Consider the following 19,635-nt stretch of genomic DNA (forward strand, 5'->3'; position numbering starts at 1 on the left):
GTACCTGGACCATAATGAGGATGGGACCCTGGATATCCTTGAGCTTCAGGAAGGCCTGCAGGATATAGGGGGTCCTTGAATTCCTGGAGGAAGGGCAGGTGGGCCTCAGTGGGGCTGTGGTAGGAGAGATGTGGGGGCTGGGAGCCCCGGAGACGCCTTGGGCAGAGATGGGGGAAGCTATATTGACACCTTACCCAGCTTCCCCTGGGGACCCACTATAGCTTTCAGGTTGGTTACCAACATTTTACCATTTGAAGAATAACAACACAGCTAATACTTTTCTCAAGCATTTTTCTTGTTTCCCCTGGCTCTCATAAAATTTCCAAATTCAAATTGCTCTGAAGATGTTGGCTACCACCTTGTTTTGGGGGGTCACCCTGTTCAATGTACTCACCTGTTATTACTAGCCTGGATGGGCATCTAGGCCAATGAGGCTCCCTCCCCACTTTGGGGAACTGGGATAATCACCATATGTGTTATGTGTTTGGGAGTGGGGGTGGGGTGTAGTTGGAAATGGTCTAATATTATCTTTCAGTTGCTGTTCCTAGAAGGAGGGCGTTCAGTCTGGTGGCTTGTACCCTGGGGGTCTCGCCAGTTCTGACCTTTCCTCTGAGCATGCCTTCATCAGCACACTTGTAAAGACTGAGCTCGGCATCATTTCCTCTGGGAAGCCCTCTTTTTCCCAGCCTAGATCACAGATTGTGTCTCAGCATGTAATGCCTGATGCATATTTCTATCACTGTATTTCCAAGTTATTTTCTGTTTGGAAATTCTTATTGAATATAATTACTTTCCAATTATATTTGCTCTTTGGATGTTTACAGCAGCAGACTGGGTGGGAGATTCAGGAGAGTGAGGACTGTTGAATGCATTTCATATCATTGGTACTTTGTGCTCAGGAATCTCTTGGCTGAGCTCTGTATGTTAAGATTAAGTAAAGCTCTTCTTACTAGCTGTGGGAGCTTTGGGAGTCTTTACTTTCATCATCCATTCAGTGACTGGGCAGCTGGGTTTTGGGAATGTTCTATATACCAAGTGCTGCAGCTCAGTTTTCTCATTTGTGGTATCAGAGGCCTGGACTGGGTGTTGGCTGTGGACCAGGCCAATCCAAAATGTTATCTCTGTAAAGTTCACTCGGTTTCTGTAATTCCTAGAACAAAAATGGAAGTGGTTTTCTTTTTCTTTTTTATTTGTTTTTTAATTTTTTTGAAGTGTTTTTCTTTTTTTTTTAAGATTTTATTTATTTTGAGAGAGAGAGAATGAGAGAGAACACATGAGAGGGGATAGGGTCAGAGGGCAAAGCAGACTCCCTGCCGAGCAGGGAGCCCGATGCGGGACTCGATCCCGGGACTCCAGGATCATGACCTGAGCCGAAGGCAGTCGCTTAACCAACTGAGCCACCCAGGCGCCCCGAAGCGTTTTTCTTTTTAAAGCTAAATATCCCTTATGCTTATTATTTATTACTTTTTAAAGGTTTATTCATTTGAGAGAGAGAGACAGAGTGAGTAGAGGGAGAGGGAGACAAGCAGACTCCCCACTGAGCGGGGAGTCCGATGTGGGGTTCGATCCCAAGACCCTGAGATCATGACCTGAGCCAAAAACAATAATCAGACCCTTAACTATCTGAGCCACCGAGGTGCCCTACTTTATGTTTATTTAAATGTACTTTATTCTTGTACTTAGATTTCCAAGTGTGACTTGTATTTGTTTATTTGATACAAACTAAACTTTCAAAAGAAATTCTGGTTTATGCCACAAACAAGTTCAGTTCTTTGACACACATTTCAAAGCAATTTATCAAACAAACTTATCAAAACAATTTGTTGCAAATCTGTCTTTTGTTTTTTAAGAGATGGTGTGAGCCATATAAAGGCTTTGTATATCCCGTGGTGACTGAGGGCTTATATATTAAAACCAAGGAAGAGTTAAATCTGAAGGGCTTTCATCAACCAAACAGAACCTTACATTTCAGGGGAATACTGATGTGGCTTTTCCTCAGGTGACAGTGACATCTTTAGGGAGTTCTAATGTGAATTTTCTCCCACATGTCTCCAGCTTCCTTAGTAGAAAATTCATTTATATAAATTAAGAATTCATCAGTTAAAAAAAATAGAAATGGTACTTACATTTTGTAATGATAAGAAAGGAAAGATACAACTTTTTATTCTTTTTTTTTTTTTTTAAAGATTTTATTTATTTATTTGACAGAGAGAGACACAGCGAGAGAGGGAACACAAGCAGGGGGAGTGGGAGAGGGAGAAGCAGGCTCCCTGCAGAGCAGGGAGCCCGATGTGGGACTTGATCCCAGGACTCCGGGATCATGACCTAAGCTGAAGGCAGTCGCTTAACCGACTGAGCCACCCAGGCGCCCCACAACTTTTTATTCTGATAACAGGTTTTTTGAATGACGTTTTATTTGGCTTTTTACTGTGGGGTGTGAGAGACTGAGTATACAAGTATGGACAATGGTTTGCTCATATTTAAAATTGAACTTTGACCCACAACTTAGAGTAACCTGCTCAGGAAACCAACCCCTTTTCTATAGTAAACAACCCAGGGAACCAACCTGCCATAAATCAGACTTAACAGGAGTCCATATTGCCATCTCTAGAGACAATCCATGAAGCAAAATAATTTCTGTAACCATCAGCCCCAAATGGCCAGAAATTGATTGATACCTGACAATTTCCCTAATTTTTGTCCCCACTTCCAACTTAGGACCAACTAGGGAGAGGGAAATACATACCCCTAACCAAACACAGGATGCCCCACTTCTCATTAACCTGCCTACAGCCAAGAGCCACCAGCCAGGGCACACCTGAAGCCTCCCTTTTCCCCACTATAAAGCTTGCTCACCCTTTTGTCTGCCTGCCTTTGAGTCTCAGCCAGAACTGACCACGGCTGACTGCCTTGCTATATACTATATGCTATATACTAAGCTCAGAACAAATAGCCTTCACTTTTCTCATTTGATTGGTCTTCATTTACTTCATTTACTTCTACAGAGGAACGTTCAAAAGGGAAACTCTAGTCTTTCATATTATTGTAGGTTAGAGTCCTTATTTACCATAAGAAGGTTAAAAAATCAAGCTGTTCAAAGATGGGGTCAGACATGTCTTTTAACTTGCAATTTCCAAAATGATAGTTGTTCCCTGATATTTCTATTGACAAAATATAAACTTCTTAGATGAAACTTTAGTACATTAAATGGGGCCCCAGAATGCTGTGCCATTTTCTCTTGGATTATGCACATCTCGGTATATGTTGAGTAATCAGGATGTAATTTTCAGGTGAATATGATAATCTAATTTGTGAAAGTAATTAAATAACTAATTATTTTTCAGTGACAATACAAATGTATTTGCTTTTATTTATTTATTTATTTTTGAGAGAGAGAGAGAGAGAGAATGTGCCTGGGTTGCGGGAGGGGGTAGTGGCTGAAGGAGAGGCAGAGAGAGAATCTTGAACAGGCTCCCTGCCCATTGCTGAGCCCCATGCGGGACTTGATCTCATGGCCCTGTGATCATGACCTGAGCCAAAATCAAGAGTCCCAGGATTAACTGACTGAGCTATCCAGGCACCTCAGGAAATATATTGTTTTAGACATCTAAATCCCATGCTAGGTCAAGTGTATGTTTTTTATCTTGGAGTTTATAAAATGCATGTCTTACAGGAGAACAGCCAATCAGGCTGCTCGAAGTATAAGTATGTCCAAATAATTTAGTGGTTTAAAAAATAATAATTTAAATAATTTTTAAAAATCTCCTTTTTTATAGAAAATCTTTACTACTGGTGATATCAACAAAGATGGGAAGCTGGATTTTGAAGAATTTATGAAGTACCTTAAAGACCATGAGAAAAAAATGAAATTGGCGTTTAAGAGTTTGGACAAAAATGATGATGGTATGTCTTTATTTTGTATTCATCACCAGCTATGAAGAAGCACCTGTCCTATTTCCAAAAGTGTAAAACAATATGTATTTAGTCTCTCTTTTTTTGGAAAATAATTATTAGTAGTTTTAGTACTTGTTTTTCATAGTAATATGATTTTTCTGTAGAATTTATGTTTTTAGTGAAGAAAACTTACGCATAGCCTTGTCTACTGAATTAAAATCTGTGAATAGGGCTGTGTATATATGTTCACTATAGAATATTGTGCTGATTGGACTTATAGGTTAAAAATAATAGCTGTTTCCTTGTTCTCTGGGCAAGAGATATTTATTTTTGTTCATATATAGACACAATGTAAAATTTAAAAAACTTTCAGATTATCTTAGATTTAATAATCGTTTTGAAAGAATTACTTTAGGGCAAGTACTCTGATCATGAAAATTGGGAGAAAAAGATAAATATTTCAAATATATGTCTTTTTTTTTTTTTTTTAATTAAGTAAACTCTACCCCCAATGTGGGGCTTGAACTTACCACTCTGAGGTCAAGAGTCACATGCTCTACTAACTGAGCCAGTCAGGTACCCCTAAATATGTATCTTCTGATTGGGATTATGGTTTCACGATTTAGATTAATAAAGTTAGAGTCCCAGTGAGTAGAGCAAAAAGCAAGTGCCACAGTAGGAGAAAGGGAGGAGTAATGAAACCCTTATCACTAGAGGTAGCCTTTGATAGGAAGTGGGAATTTATTTTTAAAAATTATAATGCATACAAAACTTTATAAAAAGATAATAAAAAAACTAAAATGCATCCTCAAATCCCTCCCTGTATATGAACAGTCAGGGCCGTTCCATTCACAGACTTGGTATTCAAGGAACAAACAAATAGGGGCAACTGGGTGGCTCAGATGGTTAGGTGTCTGCCTTTGGCCCAGGTCATGATCCCAGGGTCCTGGGATCGAGCCCCACATCGGGCTCCTGGCTCAGCGGGGAGCCTGCTTCTCCCTCTCTCCCTGCTCATCTCTCTCTCTCTCTCTGTATCTCTTTGTCTCAAATGAATAAATAAAATCTTAAAAAAAAAAAAAAGAAACAAACAAATGGATTGAGGAAAAAGTATGGTTCATACCTGGGGCGGGCAAATTTTTTTTGTAAAAGACCAGATAGTAAATATTTTAGCTTTGTGGGCCGTGTGGTCTCAGTTGTAGCTACTCATCTCTGCTGTCATAGTTCACACTTGATCTTAGCCAAAAGGCCGAGAAGTGATCTGCTATCATAGTTCAAAAACAGCCATAAACAATATGTGCATGAATAAACATGGCTGTGTTCCAATAAAACTTTATTTATAAAAGCAGGCAACAGACCTTATTTGGCCAGTAGGTCATAGTTTGTTGGCCCCTTGTTTATACTGAATAAAGAACTTTAACTTTAGTTAGGTATAAAGCAAATTTCTTCAAACAACTAAACCCTTTGAATGGATTTGATGATGCTTTCAGTCTGTGATACTCATCCAGGAAGTTGAGTTTGTAGTGGAAAGTAGTGCTATTCAAACATTTGTTACCTCCTAGAAGCCTTATACTGCATGCCTCCAAGTTTAGCCTTAGTCCAATCTTCTAGCAAAATGCAGTTCTTTTTTTTTTTTTTTTTAAGATTTTATTTATCTATTTGATAGAGACAGTGAGAGAGGGAACACAAGCAGGGGGAGTGGGAGAGGGGGGAGTAGGCTTCCCGCTGAGCAGGGAGCCCAATGTGGAACTCGATCCCAGGACCCTGGGATCATGGGATCATGACCTGAGCCAAAGGCAGATGCTTAACGACTGAGCCCCCCAGGCGCCCCACAAAATGCAGTTCTTACAACCAGCTTTGCTTTTCTGCAAACTTTCATCCTATCTTGAGCCCACTACAGCTCAGTCACGTAGTAGGACTGTGTAGTGTGGATGCAGGCAGTAGCTGGGAGATGGAGCCACCTCAGGGGCATCTGCCAGCTAAGCAGAGATGGGTCATCCTGGTATGTAAGTTGTGCCTGTATCAGTTGTCCCTTTCAGAAAATTCTACATGAACCAGAGGAAATAATTGAAGGTGAAATTTTGTGATACATTTGTAGTAAATGAAAACAGTTTTTACTTAATTTATCTTGTTTGTAGATTTTCAAACAGTTTCTCATTATAAATTCATATTTTTGTGTTTCAGACTTCTTCAAGCAAAGCATAAACAGTCTTTCCTCCTTATTTGTGGATTGTGTATTTGAGAATTTGCCTACTTGCTAAAATTTAACCCCAAAAGTAACTCCAAAATCAGTGCTTGCGGCATTTTGGCAGTCCTTCATGGGCTTGACTTCATTTGCTTGGCGAGCACATTTCTTGCTGAGATCGAAGTAAATGATGCTCTGCTTTCTTGTTTGAGCTCTCATACTGTAAACAAGTGTCCTTCTGCAGTCCACTTAGTGCCATGTTTCTTGCATTTTTGTGCTTTTTGTTGGTGGTTTTGCTGTTGACAATGGTTCCCAACCATTGTGCTGAAGTGCTGTCTAGCATTCCTAAATGCAAGAAGATATACTTCATTCGGGCATGAGTTGTAGTATTATTGGCCATGAGTTCAATGTTATAGAATCAACACTCTAGGGCGCCTGGGTGGCTCAGTTGGTTAAGCGACTGCCTTTGGCTTAGGTCATGATCCTGGAGTCCCGGGATCGAGTCCCGCATCGGGCTCCCTGCTCGGCAGGGAGTCTGCTTGTCCCTCTGACCCTCCCCCCTCTCATGCTCTCTCTCAAGTAAATAAATAAAATCTTTAAAAAAAAAAAAAAAAGAATCAACACTCTAATATGGTATTGTATAGTATTTATACACACCTATAACAAGGTTTTATACCGACAAGGTTTTATATTGATTGGTTGATGAATACGTTGTGACCAGAGGCTCAAGGAACCTAACCCTGTATTCCCCATAAGAACAATGGTTTGATAATTCAGGGTTCATAGTGACCTTGTAGAACATAATTACCAAGAATAATGAGAATTGACTGTATTTCTTTAAGAGTGCAATTATAATGGAGAATATTCAGAATGGCATTTAAGGAATTTCATTGCTAAACAAATTGATCCCTCTAACAGTTTTTTGCATTATGCAGAATCTCATGTTTCTCTTTTCTTCTCCCCAGGAAAATTCTTTCCAAATCCTGGGATTTCTTCAGAGTCCTTCTCTTAAATGAAGTCTTTGCTTTCACCACTAACAGTAATTTTTGTCCGCCTCTTTTCCTGGCAAACTTTGCCATTAATACTGTTTGGCAGCAGACCCTCTCGTGCTTTGTTTGGTTTCCTCCTCTTTCATGCGTATTGGTCTTGGGGTCATGAGTCTGTGAGCTGCTTGAGGGAAATGCAGTATTTATGACTCCCATTTATTGCTTCTATTTTCTCTTTCTTCCTCTTTTCTGTTTCATCTCGTTCTATCTACAAACATGCACTAATTTCTCTAATAATAATAACCTTCCCTCTTCCATTGTCCTACCATCCCTGCTTTCTTTATTTTTATTGCCACATTTCTCAAAAGAATAGTCCCCACTCTTTGGCTTCTTTTAGTCATTTTCTACTTCCTTTTAACCCCGTGCAACACATCTTTACATGTATGAAAATTGCCTAGTCATTTATTAAAATCTAGAAATGCATACGTGTGAAATTAATTGATCCTAGCCTAATGGAATTTACTTTGGAATCAGAGTGTCTTGATTTGAGTCTCAGTCCTGCTGCTTAATGTTGTTACTTGGTAAGGCCACATAAGCTCTCAGTCCCTTCTTCTTTAGATGGATTATTATTATTTACCGATGAGACTTCATGATTTCTGAATGAGATAACATCTGTGTACTTGTTTAGTGTATTTGTTAAACTTTGAGTTGGTGTTGCAGTATGTATTTAAGCAAATCTGTAACTCACCTAGAGTCATAATTTTGCCTTAATGAGTCCAATGCTTTCCCTTACAAAATGAGAGTTTTGAAATTCAGGATTTCTAAGATCCTTATCCATTCTGAGTTTGAGTTTATGCTCTTTTTCATTTTTTAAAGGAGTAATTGAGGCTTCCGAAATTGTCCAGTCTCTCCAGATACTAGGTCTAACTGTTTCTGAACAGCAAGCAGAGTTGATTCTTCAGAGGTAAGCTTTTTATCTTACTGGCAATCGTGGGCTTTCTTTGACGTTAATTTTCATATCTCGTATTCAAGATCTTCATTTTAAGTATAGCTGAAAACTCTCTACACCTAACCATTCCTCATTATGTGTGTTCGGTATCTGTCTTCCTTTTTGTTTTGTATGTACATATTTAAGGTGTAGGAGTGGGAAGCGTAAGCTCAGATTGGATTCTCTCTTGCAAGGAAGGCCCCTGGGGCAGTGGAATGGCAGTGAGGTGTTCATAGAGAAGGAGCCTAGGCATTTTCGTGCTGCCATTTTTCCCATTTGGTTTCTAAGGTGATAATGGAACTCATTGTTCCAAGATAAGATGTTTAGCAGATTCATCACATTATTTAACCTACATGTCACTGGATAAGTGGGAAATTCCAAAGGTTCACAAAGAAATACCAATTTAAACTCTCAGAAAATGGAGATGGCAATTTGAACATTATTGCCCAGGGTAATCAATTCAGCTGTTTAGTGAGTCAGACCTTTACAGCCTTAATGTTTTATTTCACAGGATAGAGCAATAATCTCTGAAGTCTCAGTGCCCTTGAAGACTCTTCTATTACAAACACACCATAGGGACTAATTAATTTTTTTTGTGATAACGGAAAACAGAAAAGGGTGCTTATATTATATTCCTGTGAATGCTTTCAGTTTTTGACATTATCTAAAAAGTTTCTGCTAAATGGCTTTATTGTTGAGTTTATCTCCTTTTATATCTGTACCAGTAGCATTTTCCTCCTTTCTTTCTGTTCAGAATTTCTTTTAAAAGCAGCCGCTCAACAGGAGGGCCCAAGTCTCAGAGCTTGGGCATGATGTTGCTATTGTTAACACTGGATGAGGGAGGCTTTCCTGAGGAGATGAAAAACTAAAAAAATGAAAAGGGGTAAACCGGATTTTGACAGTGGGGTATGGGGCATGTAATACTCTGTTGCTGAAGTCGTTCTTCCAGGGAATTGAAGGTTTGTTTGTTTTTTTAATTTTATTTTATTATGTTAGTCACCATACAGTATCTCATTAATTTTTGGTATATGTGCTGCTGAAGCGAGCACCCTCATTAATTTTTGATGTAGTGTTCCATGATTCATTGTTTGCGTATAACACCCAGTGCTCCATGCAATACGTGCCCTCCTTAATACCCATCACTGGGCTACTCTATCCCCCCAACCCCCTCCCCTCTAGAACCCTCAGTTTCTCGGAGTCCCTAGTCTCTCATGGTTCATCTCCCCCTCCGATTTCGCCCCCTTCATTTTTCCCTTCCTTCTCCTAATGTCCTCCATGCTATTCCTTATGTTTCACAAAGTGAAACAAATAATCAAGTCAAAAAATGGGCAGAAGACGTGAACAGACACTTCTCAAAAGAAGACATACAAATGGCTAACAGACACATGAAAAAATGTTCATCATCATTAGCCATCAGGGAAATTCAAATCAAAACCACACTGAGGGGCGCCTGGGTGGCGCAGTCGGTTGAGCGCCTCCCTTAGGCTCAGGTCGTGATCCCAGGGTCCTGGGGTCCAGCCCCACATCAGGCTCCCTGCTCGGCGGAGAGCCTCCTTCTCCCTCTCCCACTCCCCCGCTTGTGTTCCCTCTCTCACTGTCTCTTTCTCTCTGTCAAATAAATCAATCTTAAAAAAAAAAAACAAAAAACCACCACACTGAGATATCACTGTACACCAGTTAAAATGGCAAAAATTGACAAGGCAAGAACAACAAATGTTGGAGAGGTTGTGGAGAATGGGGAACCCTCTTACCCTGTTGGTGGGAATGCAAGTTGGTGCAGCCGCTTTGGAAAAGAGTGTGGAGGTGCCTCAAAAAATGAAAAATAGAGCTACCCTATGACTCAGCAATTGCACTCCTGGGTATTTACCCCAAAGACACAGATGTAGTGAAAAGAAGGGCCATATGCACCCCAATGTTCATAGCAGCAACGCCCACAATAGCCAAACTGTGGAAAGAGCCGAGATGTCCATCGATAGATGAATGGATAAAGAAGATGTGGTCCATATATACAATGGAATATTACTCAGCCATCAGAAAGGATGAACACCCAACTTTTGCATCAACATGGATGGGACTGGAGGAGATGATGCTAAGTAAAATAAGTCATTGGCTTTTAATATATTCACGGACTTGTGTAACTATCACCATTACTTAATTTTGGAGCATTTTCATCACCCCAAAAACTAACCTGGTACCCATTAGCAGTCACTCCTTATTCCTCCTCTGCAAGCCCCCAGCAACCACTGACCTACATTTTGTCTCTTCTGATTTGTCTGTTCTGGACATTTCACAAAAAAATGGAATCCTACAGCATGTGGCCTTTTGTGTCTGGCTTTTTTCACTTAGCATGATATCTTCAAAGTTCATGCATTTGTAGCATGTATCAGTACTTCATTCCTTTTTTAGACCAAGTCACATTCCATTGTAGGGATATATCATACTTTGTTTATCCATTCATCAGTAGATAGGCATTTGGTTGTTTCCATTTTTTGGCTATTATGAATAATTCATGTACAAGTTTTTGTGTGAACATATGTTTTCAGTTCTCTTGGGTATATATATACCTAGAGGTGGAATGACTCGATTATATGATAACTCTATGTTTAACATTTTGAGGAACTGCCAGACTGTTTTTGAAAGTGACTGCATCATTTTATAATTCCAACAGCCATGTATGAGGGTTTTAGTTTCTCCACATCCTCCCAACACTTGTTATTTGTTGTCTTTTGCTTTTTACCATCTACGTGGGTATAATGTATCTCATTATTGTTTTGATTTGTATTTCCCTGATGGCTAATAAATTGTATATTCTTTTACACTTTTGGGTTATTATTATTATTAGCATTTGTGATGCTTCAGCAAAAATACTAGAATATGTTTATACTGGAAAAACCTCCATTTTCCTTTCTCTGTGTGTCTTCTTTACTAACACAGAAAACACTTCACTTCTGACACCTCTGGTCACCAAATGTGTGGATTCCCCCACCCCCCGCCCCACAATAGGCAATTATCTGTGACATTATCCCTGGTACCCTACAATTTAGCTTAATTCTAATACTATCTGCCCAGAGATAGTATCAGATCCCATAGGTTAAGGGCTCAGTCCCACAAGACTCCTCCCCAGTTCGATGCCAATCACAAATAGTAGGTCCCCATGTTACCCTCAGTTTCTGTCTGACTTGGCTACACATTGGAGGTTCCCAAGACCTCCTTCTTCAGAGCAGCTTACAGAACTCAGGGAAATATTTACTTACATCTTCCAGTTTATTAAAGGATATGATGAAGGGTACAGATGAATAGCCAGATGAAGAGATACGTAAGGTGAGGTCTGGGAGGGTCCCAAGCACATGAGCTTCTGTCCCTGTGGAGTTGGGGTGTGTTACCCTCCTGGTATGGATGTGTTCACCGACGTGAAAGTTCTCTGAACCCATACTTTGGGGGATTTTATGGGGGCTTCCTCACATAAGCATGTTCAATTATTAACTCTATTGTAAACCTCTCTCCCCTCTCTGGAGAAATCGGAGTGGGGGACTGAATATTCTTTTTTTTTTTTTTTTGAAGACACATTTATTCAGTGTCATGATCAGACTATTACATTTAGCAACCAACACCATGGGTGCAAAAAAAAACCACCAAAAACCCCCCAAACTACATTAAAACCCTTTGTTGGAATGCTTTACACTTTCCACAGAACAGAAACTAAAATAACCTGTTATACAATTAGTCACAAATACAGTCCTCAAGTTTTTTGCCCATACACATGTGTATTGTCTAAAACATGTCTTCTTTGTAGCAGCTAGGCCCTGCCCCCACTGGGCTTGGCTGAGTTCACAAATCTGTTGTAACCTGTAGCTTCCCTGTCACTTCTCTGTCTCTTCTCTCCTGCTAAGCCTTGTTTCCTGGCAGTCATGAAAACTTCCTGCCACTGTCATAGCTACGGCTGCTGCTGGAACCACCACAGCCACCTTGGTTTCGTGGTTTGGCAAAGTATTGGCCTCTACCACCATAGGGGGCAGAGCTTCTGCCTCCAAAATTTCCTCCTTTCATGGGTCCAAAATTTGAGGATTGATTGTTGTAGTTGCCAAAATCATTATAGCTTTCGCCACCTCCAAAGTTGCTTCCATCGTTACCAAATCCATGATAGCCATCCCCACTGCCACCATATCCACCACCACCTCGACTGCCACCAAAGCCACCTCGACCACTGAAGTTCCCTCCATGACCAAAGTTGTCATTCCTACCAAAACCACCTCCACGACCACCACCAAAGTTTCCAGAACCACTTTGACTTCTTTGGCTGGATGAAGCCCTAGCCATCTCTTACTTAGTAAAAGCGGCTTACAGAACTCAGGGAAATATTTACTTACATTTTCCAGTTTATTAAAGGATATGATGAAGAGCTAGGCATGTCTGTGGACAATGCTTCCACCATGTTTCTTTCAGTTCTTTGAATTCTCTAAGAGTCATTTCCAACTTTGGAGTACTTGCAGTTCTTACTGCTTAAGGGACTAAACCTCTCTCCTCCCCTATCCTTTATTAGCCTTCAGTTTTCACCTCAGAGAGAGCTATGCTGTCTAAATCTGCCCCCTTCCACCCTACAGCGGTTTTCTTTATTTGTGTGACTTGTTTCTCTGCTCTGTGGTTCTTACAGGGGGTAACCATGAGCTTATTTCTATAGCTTAGTGGTTAGAAATACAGTTTCTGAAGTTAGAATGCCTGGCTTGAAATGAAATACTTAATTCTACTCCACTTACCAGGCCTGTGATCCAGGACAAAATACTTAGCCTCTCTCTGTGTATAAAATGGAGACAATAGAAAGTATATAGGATTGTTTTTCAGGATTAAATAAATTTGCTTGCGAAGTGCTTAGAACAATGCCTAGCAAAGGCTCAGTGAATATTAGCTATTAGTTGCTATTTAGTGCCTGTTTTTCCTACTACACTAAGCTTTGAGGGCACAGACCACTTCTGTCCTGTTAACTGTTACATACTCAGCACCTTGTAATCATGTGCCCTCAGAAAATATTGAAGAATGTGTTGAAGAATGAGTAGAAGTTATCCTAGTGAAAAAGGGTGAGGGGCAGGACATTCTAGATAGAGGGAAAGACACGTTCAGACATGGAAGCATGTTGTGAAGGGCACGTTCGGGCAATGGGTCAGGCAGTGTTTCTCAGAATGCTCTCTAGACCACTGGTGGTCTGTCTCTTAGCTGGTGGTCCATGAGCTGTTTGCGTGGTCCATCGGAGACAGCCATGAATGTAATATTAATGACCAATTTGTAGGATTTAAGAAAAAGGACAGCTGAAATAGTAGACGAGAAGAGTGAGTCAGGAGAGAATAATTTATTTCACACTGTCCAAAGATTCTTATTCAGGAGAAGGAGGTAAAATAATAACTTTAGATTTTGTTGTTATGTGTACATGGTAAAATTTCAGGGTAAACTGCTGAAAGTCTAGGAATTGAGTGTATAACTTCTAAACCAGTAAGGGGAAAAATAGAATAAGAAAATCAACAAGCACAAAATTCAGGCATTCCAACAAAGTAAAGAAAGGAGGAAAACAATCAAAGAAAAAAATGAGACAAATAGAAAGCAGAAGATAGGATGGGAGAAATAAGTTCAAACCCCACCAAGATGTGCCCTGAAATAATGTTAGGTCCTGTTTTCCTTTCACCTCCATTCCCAAATGGGACAGGTTAAATAAAGTTATTATCTTTTTGGGGGGTGTGGGGTGGGAGAGAAGAGTAAGTTAGGAGGTTATTGCTTCTGGCCAGCCAGGATTTTCTCAGTTTAGTGTACAATCTGATGGGGACAAAGAATTTCAATATTTTCATAGTATTGTGACAGAATATACTAATTGAAAAATATTATTAACAATGAAAAAGGGAAAGGAGAAAAATACTAACTTCACAGTGGTGTGAAACTATATTACATTTTTTTATGATCCCTACTTATAGTGGACTTTTAATGTATCTCAAAATAAAAACAAGATTTGCTAGAACACAGAGATAGTCAGATGAAAGAAAAAGGAAAACAAAATCCTACAAACTAAAAGCAAGCTGAAGTAGCTAATTAATATCGGATAAGATTATAAGGTAAAAAACATTCATGGGAAATGAAGTGTCACCACATTTAAAATTCACCACAAAGAGATGCCTGGATGGCTCAGTCTGTTAAGTGTCTGCCTTTGGCTCAGGTCATGATCCTGGGGTCCTGAGATCGAGCCCTGCATCGGGCTCTCTGCTCAGCAGGGAGTCTGCTTCTCCCTCTCCTGCTCCCCCTGCTTGTGTTCCCTCTCTCGCTGTCTCTCTCTTTCTGTCAAATAAATAAATAATCTTAAAAAAATAAAAAAATAAATAAATAAAATCTTATACGTCACCCCAAAGACACAAAATTTTAAGTTGGGTGATAGAATTCCAGGGATAAATTGACAGATTTTTTATAATAGTGAGAAATTTTAACATATATCTTCCTATACTTGTTAGATCAAGCTGAGAAAAAACTTAGTCAAGATGGAGAGAAATGAATAAGCTTGACTTAATGGGCATACAATGGAACCTTGTACCAAAAAACCAGGAAAGATTTTTTTTCTCATGTACTTATAGCATGTATAAAAATTGATTTTATAGTAGACCATAAAGCCAGGCTTAACACATTTCAAATAATCGGTATCACAGAGACCATTTTCTTTGACCATATATATTAATTTAGAAGTTAATAGTGGAAGTCAGTTCTAAAAATACATTGGTTTTGGATATGATATACACTTCTCAATAATTTTTGGGTCAAAGAGGAAATCATAGTAGACATTCAAGGATACTTTGACTTGAAAGAATATCACACATGAAAGCTTTTGAGATATAGCTAAAGTGGTACGTAGGGGGAATTTTATGGCTTTAAAGCTTGTATTAGAGAAGAATTAAGGGGTGCACAGGCTGCCAGGCCAGAGCAATGAGTGAGACCAAGATCATCTACCATCTGGATGGGCAGGAGACACTGCCCCTGCTCGCCAAGTGTGTCACCTTGGCAGACTTGAAGGGCATTCTGCAGCGACCCAGCTGTATATTCTTCTTCAAGTCTATGGACCACGGTTTTGGAGTGGTGAAGGAGGAGGTGTGGGATGACAATGCCTAGCTGAGGGTGCTGTCCACTGAGGGCTGCACCCAGAGCCAGCTCCCTTCTGTGCTGACAACCCACTGGAACTGCCACTGCCCATGGAGCGCACAGGAGGCATTGGGGACTCCTGGCCCTGTCCTTCCACCCTTGTGCTGGTGGGGGCAGCCAGGAAAACCTGGGCAGTGACAAAGAGATGGACTCCTTCATATCTGCCCAGCGTGAGTGGCCATGCAGGAGGGACAGCCCAGAGCATACAACCCAGCTAAATGGAACTGCAAAGGTGGAGCGTGGTGAGAGCCAGGGGGCTGTGATAGCTCGGCCTTTATGAACAGCGAGTTGGAGACCACCAGCTTCTTCGATTTGGATGAGGATGACTGCATCCTCAGCTCCACAGAGCAGAGCAGCCCCTTACACCTGATGAGAAGACAAGCGGCATCGGAAGCAGGAGGTGTCACGGCCTGAGTGGTCCTGGTCCTTCAGCAGCACCATGGACTCCACCGTGTCACTCAACATCATCATGGTCACTCTCATGGGAAAGTACAACTTTCTGTGCATCTCCACTGTGGGCCAAGGCAAAGAGCGTGGTGACGGAGGCATCTACATTGTCTCTATCATGAAGGCTGGGGCCGTGGCTGCTAATGGAGGCGTAGATCTAGAAGATGCGCTGTTCCAGACAGGCAAGCTAGGTGAGCTGTGAGAACATGAGTAATGAAGGTGCAGTAGTGGTTTTGCGTGAGACTGTGCACAGACTGGGGCCATCACCCTGACTGTAGCCAGGGGGCTGGGACCCAAGTCCACGTGGCTGCTTCACACTGTCCAGGAGGGAGCCCTTCTGGCCTACTGACCCTGAATCCTGGGGCTCTTCCATCACCAGCTCCATCCATGACACAGAGTGCCTGGATATGACTCACACCTGTCCATCCACACGGATGTGGCTGCCACCATCAAAGCCATGGCCTCCTCTGAATCTGCGCTGGAGGTCGGTGGCCGCATGTGCCTCAAGATCACCATCCCCAGTGTTTTTGTTGGCTTGGATGGGGTGGACTTGCTGTACCACAATGTGGAAGGCTTCACTGCTTGGCAGGAGGCCAGCAAGTATGCTAGCAGCCTTCTGGAAGCAGCTTCATCCACGATCAAGAAGATCACCTTCTCTGAGCAGTGCTTCTACATCTTCAGAGCCCTTTGTGGCACCATGGCTAACGTGTCCCACCACGATCGCGATGGCTTCCATGGCACCTCTACCAGGACACACTGGCCCCTTTGCCACACCCGGGGGCCACCCCTTGGTCCAAGGCTTTCCCTTACCAGTACCTGCTGCCCCCACGCCCCTACAACCAGTGCCTGGGCTTCCCAGAGCTGGGGTACAGCTATGGTGGGGGCAGTGCCTGCCCTCAGTACAGTGAAGGCGGCTGGAGCGGAGGCTCCAACTGTAGTGACAGTGACCGGCAGAAGGGGAAGGACCCGAAGGCCAGGGACTTGAAGTTGAGCGGCAACGGCAATGAGTGGGACCACACAACCCACAGTAGCCTGGGGGCCATGGGAGCATAGCCTCTGCAGCCACCACTCAATGACCAGCAGCCTTTGCAGCCCCCGCATGCATCTGAGCTACAGCCCCCGCGGTGGGCCTTCTTTCTGTGGTCCCCCCATGCTGATGGTGCCTCCACCACCTGTGGCCCTGGGGCCCCCAGGAGCCCCTCCAGGCTGAGACCTGGCCCACATGCTCCCAGACTGACTGCCAGCAGACAGTCCTTCCACATGGTCATGGGGACACCCCAGTGAGTTCTTTGTGGATGTGATGTGAACAGGGCCCCTGCCTCACTTCCATGCCACTCCCATCCCAGGCCAGCTGTGTTCCTCTCTGCATTCCTCCATCTTTTTTACTTGGTCTGACACCTGCAAGGGAAGTAAACAGAAATAAATTCAAAAGGAAAGAAAGGAATTAAGGCTGAGAATTAATGTGCTAATTTAAAGGGAGAAATCAGAATAATTTCAAAGAAGATAGAAAGAAGGAGGTAATTAAGGAAGCGCAGTGGAAATAGAATGCAGAGATACGGTAATAGATCAACAAAGTCAAACATGGGTTATTGGAAAAGACAAACTTCTGGAGAGACTGATGAAGAAAAAAGAGAAATGAGGGGATGCCTGGGTGGCTCAGTCATTAAGCGTCTGCCTTCGGCTCAGGTCATGGTCCCAGGGTCCTGGGATCGAGCCCCGAATCGGGCTCCCTGCTCCGCAGGAAGCCTGCTTCTCCCTCTCCCACTCCCCCTGCTTGTGTTCCCCCTCTTGCTGTGTCTCTCTCTGTCAAATAAATAAATTTTAAAAATCTTAAAAAAAAAAAAGAAATGAGATGGAAATAAATAATAACAAATGGAAAAATAAATGATTGCAAAGACACATCAGAAATTTTTCAAAGATAATAAAATGTCACAAACAATTTTACGCCAATAAATTTGAAAACATGAAATAGAAGAATTTCCAGACAGATATAATTTACCAACACTAAATCAAGAAGAAATAGCCAGTAGTACCTAAACAAACACATCACATCAGTAATTAAAAATTTTCCCATAAAGAAAACTTCACCCCAGATGGTTCTTACAAACTATTAAAGAACAGGTCTACAAATATATGGAGAGTGTACAAGTGCAGTATCCGATCCATTCTGTGAGGTCGTGCTAAGCATAACAGCAAAGGCAGACAACTAGTGAGAGAAGGAAATTATAGGCCAACATCATTTATGACATAGATGTATATATTTTACTTTTTTTATATAGATACATTTTACAGATTTATTTGAGAGAGAGAGAGTGCATGTGAGTGGGGGGAGGGATAGGGAGAGAGTCCTCTGAGTGCAGAGCCCAATGCTGAGCTCCATCTCATAACCCATGAGATCATGACCTGAGCCGAAACCAAGAGTCTGATGCCCAACCGACTTAGCTACTCAGGTGCCCCTAGATGTAAATATTTTAGAGAAAATATTCGTGATTTGTTAGCTATATAGAAAAAAAAGTTAGCTGTATATAGGGGCACCTGGGTGGCTTAGTCATTAGGTGTCTGACTTCAGCTCAGGTCATGATCCCAGGGTCCTGGGATCGAGCCCCGCATCGGGGCTCACTGCTCAGCGGGGAGTCTGCTTCTCCCTCTCTCAATCCCCCTGCTTGTGTTCCCTCTCTCGCTGGGTCTCTCTCTGTCAAATAAGTAAAATCTTTTACAAAACATTAGCTGTATTTAGAAAGCATAATATACCATAATCAGTACTTTTAAAAGGGCAACTTAAAACATTTTGTTAGATTACAAAGTACAGAAAAGATGCACCTTTTCTCCAAATTGATAATGATTCAATGCCATTGAAAAAAAAAAGTAGTTGTTTTTTTTTTTAAAGATTTTATTTATTTGAGAGAGAGAGAATGAGAGAGAGAAAGCACATGAGAGGGGGAGGGTCAGAGGGAGAAGCAGACTCCCCGCCGAGCAGGGAGCCCGATATGGGACTCAATCCCGGGACTCCAGGATCATGACCTGAGCCGAAGGCAGTGGCTTAACCAACTGAGCCACCCAGGCGCCCAATTTTTTTTTTTTTTTTTTTTTGAGAAACTTGTTAAGCTGAATCTCAAATTAATATCAAAGAGCCCAAGAATAACCTAGACATTCTTGAAGAGCCATGGGAAGCAGGGGACCTGCTCTATCATATATCGAGAGTTGTTATTAAGCCATAATTAAGATAGGGGTAGTGGTACACGTATGGATAAGTTGACAAATGGAACATAATATCCCAGAAACAGACCCATCCATATTTGGGGTTTGTCACACAAGAGAAGTAGCTTTGCAGATCACTTTGCAGAAGAGAAGAGACTATGCAGTACGTGCTGTAATGCCTCTGGTTATCCATGCAGACGGAAATGAAACTGGGTACCTATCTCACACCATACGTAAAAATCAACCTAAATGTGGAAGTTAAACTATCATACTTGTAGGCGAAGTAAAGCAAATGTCTTTACCTCAGTGTAGGGAAGGAATTATCTGGAAAAAAAAAAAAAAGACATGAAAGGCAGTAACATAAATGAAAAGATCGATACATTCAGCTGTATTAAAATTAAGAGCATCTATTCACAGAGAGCATAAACAAAGTGAAAAGACAAAGGTATTTGCTAATTTATAACTTGAAGTATTAGAATTAACTATATAAAGAACTATACATATAAAAGAAAAAGATACCCAACCCATCAAAAAAATGGGCAAAAGACACAAATAGGCATTTCACACAAGGGGAAACATGAATAGCAAGTGAATATGATAAGGGATGTTTAACCTCATTGGTGATTTGAAGAGAAATGCAATTTAAACCCACAGACTATTTTATATAAGATGTTTGTGAGTGTTCTGTGGCTTTAAGCTACGGAATTTAGAATTCGTTTGTTCATTCAGTAAATATTCTCTCTGCCAGGCACTGTTCTAAACACTTGGGTCATCTCAGT

At 41.4% G+C, this 19,635-nt stretch overlaps 1 protein-coding gene and 1 pseudogene across 1 annotated transcript in view; both read left to right on the forward strand.

The window, feature by feature from the left end:
- The window catches only part of LOC118019060 (calcium-binding mitochondrial carrier protein SCaMC-1), a 50,929-nt gene that overhangs the window by 10,738 nt on the left and 20,556 nt on the right, over nt 1-19,635 (forward strand). The window contains exons 2-3 of the mRNA XM_035017893.1: nt 3,777-3,903; nt 7,939-8,026. Coding sequence (XP_034873784.1) covers nt 3,777-3,903; nt 7,939-8,026 — 215 coding nt within the window. The remainder of the gene's footprint in view (nt 1-3,776; nt 3,904-7,938; nt 8,027-19,635) is intronic.
- Nucleotides 14,364-17,035, forward strand: LOC118019059 (annotated as a pseudogene).

This window comes from Mirounga leonina, unplaced genomic scaffold (assembly GCF_011800145.1).
Source record: "Mirounga leonina isolate KUSES-001 unplaced genomic scaffold, KU_Mleo_1.0 Mir_173, whole genome shotgun sequence".
Taxonomy (NCBI): Eukaryota; Metazoa; Chordata; class Mammalia; order Carnivora; family Phocidae; genus Mirounga; species Mirounga leonina.